The 12,077-nt window shown below is 46.9% G+C and overlaps 1 protein-coding gene across 1 annotated transcript; it reads right to left on the bottom strand.

Moving 5' to 3' along the window:
* Positions 1–8,314: 8,314 nt before the first annotated feature.
* LOC142153292 (E3 ubiquitin-protein ligase TRIM39-like) lies at positions 8,315–11,457 on the bottom strand. Its single transcript, XM_075210750.1, has 2 exons — positions 9,432–11,457; positions 8,315–8,676 (listed from the first exon to the last, which is right to left on the bottom strand). The coding sequence occupies exon 1, from the start codon at positions 11,385–11,387 to the stop codon at positions 9,675–9,677; it is 1,713 nt and encodes a 570-aa protein (XP_075066851.1). The 5' UTR covers positions 11,388–11,457; the 3' UTR covers positions 8,315–8,676; positions 9,432–9,674.
* Positions 11,458–12,077: the final 620 nt, after the last annotated feature.

Genomic DNA, 12,077 nt, shown 5'->3' with positions numbered 1-12,077 from the left:
GTTTTATTTCAGTGAGGTCGGGGCAGGAACTGATGTGAATGATTTAACCTTCTGTGTACAGTGTTATGTAATATGTAGGTGCTGTATAAATAACTAAACATAAATTAAACAAATACCGGTGTATTACAATGTAATCCTGCAGTCTGTGTATAACATGTGTCTGTTGTTCTATTAATGACACTGGTATAATAACATGTGATACATCAGCTGCTGGTATAACGGGTCTGCAGATACAATGTATCACAGGGACAGATACAATGTATCACAGGGACAGATACAATGTATCACAGGGACAGATACAAATACAACAGAGGGATTGAATGAGACCGAGGTGATCTAAACGCTAAACGGACAGGCAGAGGAAAAAGTACAGGCATACCAGGAGTTAACTTATCTGGGTTGTGGTAGAAACCTGAGTTATCCAATCAGTAGAGCCGGAAGGGGAGGGGTTCGTTTTTCCAGAAGGGCTTATAACATATAGGAAAAGGATGTGACTTCCTCTTGCCGGATAGACTTGTTAGAGTAGGTATAGGCTCTCTGCTGTCCTGGTGAGTATTGCTACATAAACTGTGTTTACTGTGTTTTACACCGTGTTATACTGTTTTTGTACTGTGTATATTGCTGTGATTTTGTCTTCTTTCATTGTATTCTCAGTTGTGTTTTATTTCACCTTTGTTTTCCAAATTTGTTCTCCTCCCTGTCTTTTCTATCCTTACTTTTCCTCCCCTTCTTTTTCCTCCCTATCCGTTCCCCTCCTCTCTCCCCCCCTCCTCGTTTTTCCTGCGTGATCCCCCTCTCCCCCTACCTTCAATATGCTCCGGGCCAAGAGAGTTCGGGTTCCTCCTCATCGCCTCGCCGAGGCTTGTCTCCCCCCCCCAGCCCTTAGCAAGTGGCGAGCCCAGATCCGGGACTCACCGCTGGGTGTTTCGCCCCCCCCCCTCCCGGGTAGCGGGGTGGTTAGGCCCTGTAGCTCCGCCGCGGCTGCGGCGGCTAGGAAAGTCACTGCGCATGCTCGGTCGCGCATGCGCGTCAGTCATCCATGGGTCCGGCGGCCATTTTAGATGCGGGCGCTCCAGGAGCGCCCGTGGATGTTCATGCTGCCTGTACAGAGGCAGTGTCCCAAGCTGTCCCCCCCCCTGTCGGAGAAATGGGTGACGTTGTGGCGGGTGGGGAGGGCGCTGCAGGCTCTGCAGAAATAATGAAGGGGTCTAGTGGCAGTCTCCCCCAGGCCCTCTCCTCCGGTCTTTTTCCTGTGCAGGGGTCCTCTTCACCTTCAGTACCCCTGTGTGTTGCATCAAGCACTACATTTTCTACTATTTCTCTGCCCCCTCCCGTTTCTTTTGTCCTCCCTCCCGCTTCACCTAGGTTTTCTTTAGCCCCCTCTTCCCCCTTGATCCAGCGTCCCCACGCCTCCTCTTCAGGTTTCCCTCCCCCCCCCACCTGGCACTTCTGGCCACCTTTTTCCTTCTGGAGCACCTGTCCCTTCTTTTCCCCCCCTTTCCCGCAATATGGTATTCCCTTTGCATCTGGCAGATCTGTCCCTCATTTAGGCAATCCCGTGTCTTCCACCCAGGGTACTCCTACAGTTCGTGGAGGGGTTGGCCCTGGGCATACCGGGGGGGGGGGGGCACATTTCCCTTATCAGGGCATAACCAGGACGTTAATGCGGGCCACACAGTCATGCCCGGTAATACTTGGGCAGGTTATATTCCTCCTTGGGTGCCGGGTTACGGGCTCAGTCAGACACATTTCCAGGGTGTCCTTCAGCCCTCCTTTCCGTGGTGGGGGGGGGGGGTTGATTCTGGCACAATGCCGCACAGTCATGGTTTCCCTTCTTCTTCACTTGGGATGTCTTGCCCTCCTTGGGGATTCCCCTCTGGGTATTTTCCACCTCCCTCTGCTTATGGCCCATACTTCTCTGGTCCCGGCTGTCCGGGTAATGTTGTTGTAACCTCGAATGTTTCTTCCACAGTGGTGGCAGCTCCGGTGGTGGCAGGTTCAAGTGGGCCTCATGTTCCCGTTTCCTCGCTGGCAGTGCCTGTAGGGACTAGCGACGTGTAGTTGGTGACTGGGGGGCCAGCTTTGGGGCAGGGTCAAGCGTCCTCCCCGGCGGGTCCTCGGGTTGTCTCCTGCACGGCGACATCTGGTTCGCAGAATCAGCAAGCCGGTGCTAGAGTGGCACCTGGACGTAGTGTAGGAGAACAGAGCAGGGCACTGCCGGTGAGAGCGGGGGCTGGGGGTTACAGGCCGGAGGTTTCTTGTTCTGTGTCCCCGTCTGCAGGTTTACCGGGGCGTGTGAGTTTGGGTCGGAGATCTGGGCGTGCTTCTTATGCGGAAGCCGCTTCATCGACCAAGGTGGGCCCATCATCCAGTGTGGAAGGAAGTGGCCGTGCAATCGGTGAGCATACCAGTGGGGGGTCTGGTTCTAGCTCCGATTTCAGTTCTTCAGCCTCGGAGAGTGAGGTTGCGGCCAGGTCTGAGAGTGCAGACACAAAGTTGGTGAGGCTCCTGAGGAGGAAACTGCATAGTTCCCGCCGTAGGACGGAGGTTGGAGGCGGGGAGCCTCGGGAGGACAGTGGTACCTCAGGAGATGATGTTGTGCACTGTGCCAATACAGCGGTCCTGCGTGATATTAGGATCAGTGTGCGCAGTAAGATACGTGCTGGTTGGTTTGTGGACATGTTTGCCATCACGAAAAAGGCTAAGGATGGCTTGTTAGCAGCACGATCACGCTCTGGCGTGGGGGAGGAAGCATATAGGAATTTTCAGAGTTGGTTGGAGGGCTTTCTAGTTTTCGCTGCCTGTTATCTGGAAACCAGGCCTGTGGAGCACATAAACGTGATTAAGTACATATACTTAATACAAGGAATGTTTACCCGATCCAGGGGTATTATGTGGAGGCGATACGATGAGGCCTTTCGAAGGAAGCAAGATGGTATGTCATTGATGGATTTCGGGTGTAAGGATGTGGAGGTGTGGTTGGATGTGACACAGCCGAGGCTGGTACTGATGTGGGTGTGGCAAGACCGAGGCAGCCCCCTGTGCGTTTTGGGCAGCCCTTTCGGGGGGAAGTGTTTTGCTTTCAACGGGGGCCACTGTGAGAGAGATGCGGCCTGCAGATTCAAGCATGTATGTTCATACTGCAGTGGGGGACACCCGAGGAGAGAGTGCCCCAGGAGGAATAGTCCTGCCACTAGTGAGAGACCCGCCACTGGAGGCGCGGCTCGGTAAGGCGATATCGCCCATTATATTGTTTGAGCTTGGGAAATGGCTGGGTTGGTACCCTAATAGGAAGGCGGCTGAGTTTTTATGGAATGGTTTTAATGTTGGGTTCAGATTGCCGGTGACAGGTGCGGTGCAGACTGGTATGCCCCGGAATTTGAAATCGGCTACGGAGTGGCCGAGGGTAGTGCACGAGAAAGTGTGTAAGGAGGTGTCGTTGGGCAGAATGTGGGGCCCCATATTGGTTCCCCCAATTCAGGATTTAGTTATTTCCCCGGTGGCGGTGGTGCCGAAGAAAGAAGTGGGGAAGTTTCGGCTAATTCAGCATTTATCTCACCCGCAGGGCACATCTGTGAATGATGCGATTGCAAAGTCTGAATGTTCGGTCGGTTACCAGTCTTTTTTGAGGTTGCTTTGTCATTGGTTCAGCAATGTGGCGCGGGTGCGCTGTTAGCGAAATTGGACATTGAGTCTGCTTTTAGGCTGTTGCCCCTGCATCCTTCTTCCTTTCGGTACATAGGTTTTCGGTTGTCAGATGAGTTTTACGTGGATAAATGTTTACCTATGGGTTGTTCGGTGTCGTGTGCGTTTTTTGAATGTTTTAGCACTTTTCTCCACTGGTGTGTTGTGGCCGGGTCGGGGCATCAGAGTGTGGCCCACTATCTTGACGATTTTCTGTTTATTGGTCCAGCGGGTACAGCAGTGTGTCAGGGTTTGTTGTTTTCAGCCCAGGCGCTGTTTAGAGTAATGGGAGTTCCGGTGGCAGCGGACAAGTCAGAGAGCCCGACTGTGAGGTTGTCATACCTAGGTATTGAGATTGACACGGTTACAGGTTGTTGTAGGCTCCCAGCGGAGAAAGTGTCTAAGTTGAGGGGAGTAATTGATGCAGTGCGGGGTGAATGTAAAGTGCAGTTGAGACAGGTGCAGTCGCTGCTTGGTCTTTTTAATTTTGCTTGCAGAGTCATTCCAATGGGGAGGGTGTTTTGTCGGAAGCTAGAGAGGGCTACGGTCGGTGTTAAACAGGCTAGTCATTTGGTGAGAATGTCCAAGGAGATTAGGGAGGATTTGGCTATGTGGCGACTATTCTTGGAGAGTTTTAATGGAGTTTGTTTGTGGCCCCTGCCTGGCGCCAATAACGTGGAGTTACAATTGTTCACAGATGCTGCTGGGTCTTCAGGGTTTGGCGCTTACCTGGATGGGGAGTGGTGTGCAGCAGCTTGGCCATGCGTTTGACATCAGGAGGGTCTCACAAGGAATCTTTTGCTGTAAGAGTTGTTCCCCATTATTGTAGCCGTCGAGTTGGGGGGGTTTGTCTGCGTAATAGAAGTATATCTTTCTGGTGTGACAATTTGGGGGTAGTACATGCTATTAATAATCAGAGGGCTACCTCCCTGCCAGCTTTGAGGCTATTGAGACATTTGGTTTATAGATGTTTAGTTCTTAATGTTACCTTTAGGGCAAGGCATGTTCCTGGGGTGGATAACGGAATTGCGGATGCTTTGTCTAGGTTTGATTGGCATAAGTTTCGTTCGTTAGCCCCTCATGCCAATGTGTCTGGTGTTTCATGCCCCGATTTTGTCTGGCAGATTATAAGGCCAGAGTAGAGGAGCTTGCTAAGCGTTCGGTTGCACCTGGGACGTTGAAGAAATATCGGGAGGCTTGGTCGTCCTGGGAGGGTTTTTGTGGATTTGATGAGGCTAGAGGTAAGACGGGGCGACAGCGCATGCTTGCATTTGTGTGGCAGTTTTCAGGCGGGTAGATCTAAAACATATATGGTGTCTGCTTTGGCTGGTATTTCGTTTTTTCTGCAGATTACAGGTTGTCGGGATGTTACCAAACAGGCATTGGTGCGTAAGGTTTTAAGTGGTTGGGCTAGGATTTCCCCCCGTTAGAAGATAAACGTAGACCAATTGATAAGAGAATGTTAGTGAACTTGGTGAATGTTATCACGGTTGTGGCAACGGATGAGTTTGAGGCAGCCTTGTTTCGGCTGGCATTTCTTATGGCATTTTTCGGGGCTTTTAGAATAGGTGAGTTGGTAGCCTCGTCTAGGACGGCTGTTGATTCGGAGTTGCTCTCCAGGAATGTGGTGGTTCAGGATGAGAGTATTGCTTGTAAAATTCATAGATCAAAGACTGATTCGTTAGGTAGAGGGAAGTGGATCGCTTTGCAGCGGAACCAGGATATAGCAGTTTGTCCAGTAGAATTGACAAAATTGTACAGGGATAGGTCTCCTCCTCCCGGTGTTAATTGGCTTAGACACAGTGATGGTTTTCCCCTTACGAAGTTTCAGTTTTCAGCAGTATTCAAAAATTGCGTGGTTAAGCTTGGTTTGAGTGCAGCGGACTATGGGACGCATTCCTTTAGGATAGGGGCAGCTACGGTAGCGGCAGAAGGTGTGTCTGAGCAGAGCATTATGGCTTTGGGTAGATGGAGGTCTAAGTGTTTTAAGCGGTATGTTAGGCCAGCTGTGGTGCTCTAGGCTTAGACAGTGCGATGTAGTAAGGCTGACCCATGATATGCGTTGCTTACCTTGTTGAAAGGGAGCGCGGAGGGTTTTGCCATTTCTTTTTTCCGGGGGCCTGATTGGAGGTGGCACCCTGGGGTTTCCGGTTTTACCTTCGCATGGGTCACCGTGCGTCATGTGCGAATGTGGCAATTTTTGTTTTCCATATTAATTATATTACTTTGTGTCATTTAATTTACATGCATTATTACTCCATGTTACAGGTGCACGTCAGGATGGGAGGAATATTTGGCTAGTCCGCCATTCATTTGTTTTTTGGGCCGGTAAGAGCGGCCCTGCTCATGATTTGAGCAAATTTCCCCGGGCAGAGTCAATAAGATAGATAGGTGTTAGGGGTATGCGTTGGGCATCTCTGTTGAATATCCTAAAAGACACTGAGAGTAGGTTTGGGCGCCCTTCAGAACTTATTATTCACCTTGGGGGGAATGACCTGTGTAAGTGGTCCAGTTTAGAGCTCACTGAGCAGATAAGATCTGATGTCGGGGCCATTAAGTTACGTTGGCCAACAGTTTACCTTATATGGTCCGATATTATCCCTAGGCGCAATTGGAGGGGGGCGGATAAACCAGCACGGATTGAGAAAGCTCGTGGGAAGGTAAATCGGGCGGTGCGGAAGATCTTTCAAGAAGTAGGTGGTGGCTGCATTAGTTATCCTTCCATAAGGGCAGTTTTGACGCAGTACTATAGGCCCGATGGTGTACATTTGTCTGATGTGGGTATGGCATACTTTATAGAGCAGATTTTCGGTTTTCTTGTTTGGCTGAGAGGTCAGTTGGTGGCGGGCTGCGGTTCCTGGTGGGGAACCTTAGCTGTGGCGGTAAGCAGCCCAATCAGCGGCCATTTTGTTACATTGAAGGCGTAGTAGGCACTCTCATCTTAAAGGGATTGGGCAATTAGTCAAAATAGCCCTTCGGGATTAAGGGGCTCCGCTTAGGCAGGCGGGCCTCAGCTAATATGCCAAATGGGGGAGTTTGGCATTTTACGCCTAGTCGGGTCCAAATTAGTTTGGACAGAATTTACAACTGGTAGGTGTGGCCTGGATGCCGATTGGTCTGTTTAGGTTGGCCACCAATTTTCCCCAGCAGGTTCGCCTCTAATAAATTCCTCACCTTTCAAACGCCAATTCAAGTCTCTGTGTCGTTATTTTAGTTTGTTAAGTTAACTCTGGTAAAGGTTAAAGATGGTATAGTATGTGGTCCACCATAAGCGGTTTATGTATCACAGGGACAGATACAGTACTTATTAGATGATATTTGTGATATGGTTTCATCAGTGCTGTCAGTGTTACTGTAATTACACATTTGGTGACATAAATACTCACATACCTGAGAAGATTGGTACAAAACAAGAAGAAAAAGGTGAATTCAGGACATTTTACACAGATTTTGTACCCGACCTATTCACAGGGAGTATATACAGCCGACAGTGCTCCTGACACACATATGAAACATACTTACCTACTTTGAAAAATAATTTGTACAACTGGCATCTGGGCGCTGTCAGAGGCTGCGTCTTCTAGAAGATTATATTTTTTTTACTGGGAAATTACGGCCTCATTGCTTTATAAATAATAGGGTCTCCTATACAGAATCATGGGGTCCAATCACTTGTGATAACGGGGTGAATAAATAGCGCAAAGCAGAAACAAAGCCCCATCACTGCAATATACGTTTTAGTCCGTTGATAAGGCTTCATAGATTATTTTACTATCAAAAATCTCTGTATCAAACTTTAACAAATACATTTTGGACTTCTGATAAATTATTTTAAAAATAAAAAAAATCTATAAAAAAATTGCTAACTTGTAATATAAACCTTGTAATGAGTCACCTGAGCCAGTAGGACCCTCATACTTCTTACTGTCCCCTGATATATGCACATACTGGGTAGTGCACCTGTGCTAGCCCCGCCTCCTGCGTGTGTGACATCACGTAGGCACATCCACAGCCCGGCAGTTCAGGAGGCAGAGCGCGGACCCAGGAGGTTAGTCTACCTTATATTTTGAGAGAATAGGCAGACACAAAGCTACACACACACACATACAGACACACACACATAGAGTTGAATCTCACTCTTATACTCTGTGTGTAATCTCACAGCCAGTTATCCTGAGGAAACACTTTGAAACTACTACATCTGAGAGCTGGAGAGTGGCGGAAAGTTTCTTGCAGTACAGATCCATTTCCTGAAACATGTTATTTAATCTCTAGAGGAAAATAATTATAATAAATATATAATAAAAAATGACACAATTTATGAGAGCAGCAGCCATTTTCTTGTAGCATGGGAGGCTCAGGAGACGCTGGAGTTTATCTTACCTGCCGGGAGTCCAGGAGATCTCCCAATATAGAGTAGACAACTATGATCTGAGGACCCCGGAATACAGAGAGGGTCTTCTCTAGCTCCCAGTGTCACAGCTTTACCATAGAGAGATGTTTTATTTCTCTGCCATACAGCCGGGATCAGTTCTCCCAGCCTACATGTGTCACTTATGTGTTACATAGATGCTGGGACTTGTAGTACCACAACAGCTACGGAGACACAGACGATTACAATAATGCCAGATTACAGGAACAATTTGTGACATTTATTAACTGCATTACAGACATATAATTGATGAATAATCATTGGACATTAGATTTACATAAAAATATTGTTCTGAGTTTTACACATGATGCTATGAATTATTTATATTTACCATTCCAGGAATACAGATGTTAGATAATGTTCGAAATAAAACACAGCTGCTGCATAATTGGCAACTTTTATGATCAAGTGGTAAGTGCAGGGGAGGGGGCGAAGCGTTGCAAATCTGCACAATTCGCAGTAAATCACATTATTTTGGCTCCACCTTGTGATGCAATTGTGGTATTTCTCTGCTAGGGGTGTGATTCACTGTGAATTGTGTCATTGTCCCACCCACTTCACTAGGAAGAGGGCGGGGTCCGGGGGAAAGGCCTGATCTCCAGGGGTGTGGGAGAACTACCTGAAATTCAGGAGTCTCCAGGACATTCCGGGAGATATACAAGTATGACCTGCTGGGACATTGTATGCACAAGATTATACACTTATTACTTATACCAGGATCATATTCTTCATATACATATACACATATGTAACTCCACCCACTGCTCCATTATATGGGCTAATTGTTCCACCAATCAGATTCCCGTCATGCGCAGACCCGTTCTATTCATTTACTCTGCTCCTCTCCTATTGGCTAAGGATTTTGGCTCCAACGTTTAAAAGGCCCCTCCTTTTGATTTTGGTGTCCAGTGATAGTAAATAAGGATAGACTGCTTATCCAGACTTGTAGTACCACAACAGCTACAGAGACACAGGCTGTCTAATACAATAATGCAAGATTACAGGAACATTTTGTGACATTTATTATCTACATTACTGACATATAACTGATGAATAATCATTGAACATTAGATTTACATAACAATATTGTTCTGAGTTTTACACCTGACGCTATAAATTATTTATATTTACCATTCCAGGAATACAAGCGTTAGATAATGTTGTACATAAAACACAGATGCTGCATACATGGCGACTGTAATGACCAAGTGGTAAGTGCAGGGGAGGGGGCGAAGCGCTGCAAGTCTAATAATTGTGGCCCCGCCTCTGGCAGAGATGATGTGATTCAATTGTGTCATTGAGGCCCCCGTCCCACCCACTTCACTAGGAAGAGGGTGGGGTCCGGGGGAAAGGACTGCTCTCCGGGGAGTCTGGGAGAACTACCTGAAATTCAGGAGTCTCCAGGACATTCCGGGAGATAGACAAGTATGACCTGCTGGGACATTGTATGCACAAGATTATACACTTATTACTTATACCAGGATCATATTCTACATATACACAGCTGTAGCTCCACCCACTGCTCCATTCTATTGGGTAAATGTTCCACCAATCAGATTCACCTCCCTGTGATGTCACCGGTCTCTGGGCGGATTTCTCCCAGCTTCTGATTCTCCCCAGATATCTTTATACAACCTCCCCATACATATAATGCAGCATGAAGGGGCTCAGTGAAGGTGGCAGTGACGGTGTGTAAGTGTCTGATAGGGTCACACAGAGAATAAAAGGACAGCTGTCCAGCCTCATAATCCAGATATATCCTCACTCTATCATAGGGAATATTGTCAGGTAACTGGATCTCTTCACTGTCATGTCTCACTGAATACTCATCACCAGTCCTATCCAAACACCAGGACTTGTTATTCCATCCAATGACTGACTGATCTCCTCTTCTGTCTATACTGGGATAACACATCCCTACACTCCAGCTCCCTGATTCACTGATCTCCACCTCCCAGTAATGTCGCCCTGAGGAAAATCTCCTGGTGCTTATTACCTGATTATACTGAAATCTCTCTGGTGTTTTTTGACATTTCTGCCTTATATCTGACCAGGATGCAGTTTTCTTATTACCTGATATATGTATATTATTACCAGCTGTGTCTACATCCAGTAATATGTCTGTAGGTTCCTGCACATAGAAGCATATATTTATACCTGTTATTATATCAGATAATGTGTGTAGTGCCCCTAAGATCAGACCCACATCCAGATTTCCTACATCATGGACCTGGTCATCATGTTTCTCTCCCTCCTCACTGTCTCCCTCCTCACTATCTTCCTCCTCAGTATTACATGTATTATCCCTGTGTGATTCCTCTTCTTGTACAACAGTCACAGGATCAGTCATGTTACTCAGCTCCTCAGTATCACACAAGTCACCTGTGTCTGGTTCCTGTAAGACAGTCAGTGGATCAGACATGTTACACAGCTCCTCAATGTGACGCATCTTCCTGGACAGCTCGTCCTTCTTTATTTCCAGCTGCTGGATCAGATCAGAGACTGAGAGTGAAACGCTCTCTTCCTGCCTGGAGATCTCACTCAGGACTCTCATCTCTAGGTCTTCCAGCTGTCTCCTGATGTCTCTAAACAGGGCAGTCACTGTCTCTGTTACACCAGCTGCTTTTTCCTGATTGTCTATCCTGTGCTCCTGCAGACTCTGGACTCTTTTCTTAGTCTCCTCTCTCTTTGTGGTCAGTTTCTGCAGAACATTTCTCAGTTTCTCCTTCTTCTTCTCAGAGGCCTCATCCAGTGATTCCATCTGATGTCCTCTGTGTTCCCCAATCAGACAGCAGGACACACAGATACAGGCAGCGTCCTCGGTGCAGAAATATTTCAACATCTCATCATGGATGGAACATTTTCTCTTCTCCATGGAAGTGGTGGGATCAATTAAGACATGTTCTGCTGACTTGTTGTGTTTCTTACAATGTATATCACAGAGAGAAGCTTCACACTTGATGCAGGTTTTAAGAGCAGGTACTGGAGAGTGGACACAATAAGTGCAGAATATCCCAGTTTCCTCCTCTGGAATAGAACGGACATGTTCTGCTATGTTGCACAGTTTTCTGTTTTTCTCCAGAACAGGACGATCCTGAAACTCTGCTCTGCATTCAGGACATGTATAAACTCCAGACCCCTCCTGTGTATCCAGCACACGATCAATACAGACCCGGCAGAAGTTGTGTCCACATCTCAGTGTTACAGGATCTGTATAAATGTTCAGGCAGATGGAACAGTCCAGCTCCTGTCTCAGATCAGCAGATGCCATCGCTGACAGCAGAAGAGAGAAATGAAAGTTACAGACTCTGACACTCAGACACCAGTGTGTGTATTGCACAATTCCCACTCCGGGGGAGGCTGAGCTTATCTGAGTAGAAGTTTATATCTGACAGCAGAAGAGAGAAATGAAAGTGAAACTCTGACACTCACACACCAGTGAGTGTGTTTCACATTCTCCACACAGGGCGAGGCTGAGCTTGTCACTCACATTATATCTATAGACTCAGTTATACTAAGGGACACAGCTAATACATAGAGGGCCAATATGCAAAACAATTGTCTTAGTTTGGAAACAGTAAAGGTTATTTAATAAGCTGAACATCTTTAATTATGCACATTTTTCAGGGCTTACAGAAAACTTTAATAAAATATAGTTAGTTTGGACCTTATTTATCAAAAATATCTCACAGGGACAGCTGAGCGTCATTCTACTTTACTGGCCGTAATGGCTCAGAGCGATTATAACTCTACTACTGATCGCTTTGCTGGACCAGTCTCCATCATTTGTGCATGAGTGAGGGGGGCTTCCCAGCCCACACGTGTGATATGAAACTACGACAAACAGATTTCAGCATTAAATTCTATTAATGAAAAAATAAACCAAAAAAATTAAATGTTGAATAAACACACAAACACATTTGCAGCACTATATATAAAGTATTACTTATATGTGTTATAA

The sequence above is a fragment of the Mixophyes fleayi genome, chromosome 4 (assembly GCF_038048845.1).
Source record: "Mixophyes fleayi isolate aMixFle1 chromosome 4, aMixFle1.hap1, whole genome shotgun sequence".
Taxonomy (NCBI): domain Eukaryota; kingdom Metazoa; phylum Chordata; class Amphibia; order Anura; family Limnodynastidae; genus Mixophyes; species Mixophyes fleayi.
Note: the sequence above shows the minus strand (reverse complement) of the source record. Positions and strands in the feature narration are given on the sequence as shown.

Bases quoted from the DNA above. Each gene is read 5' to 3' on its own strand.
- LOC142153292 (XM_075210750.1), bottom strand. From the start codon at position 11,387: ATGGCATCTGCTGATCTGAGACAGGAGCTGGACTGTTCCATCTGCCTG.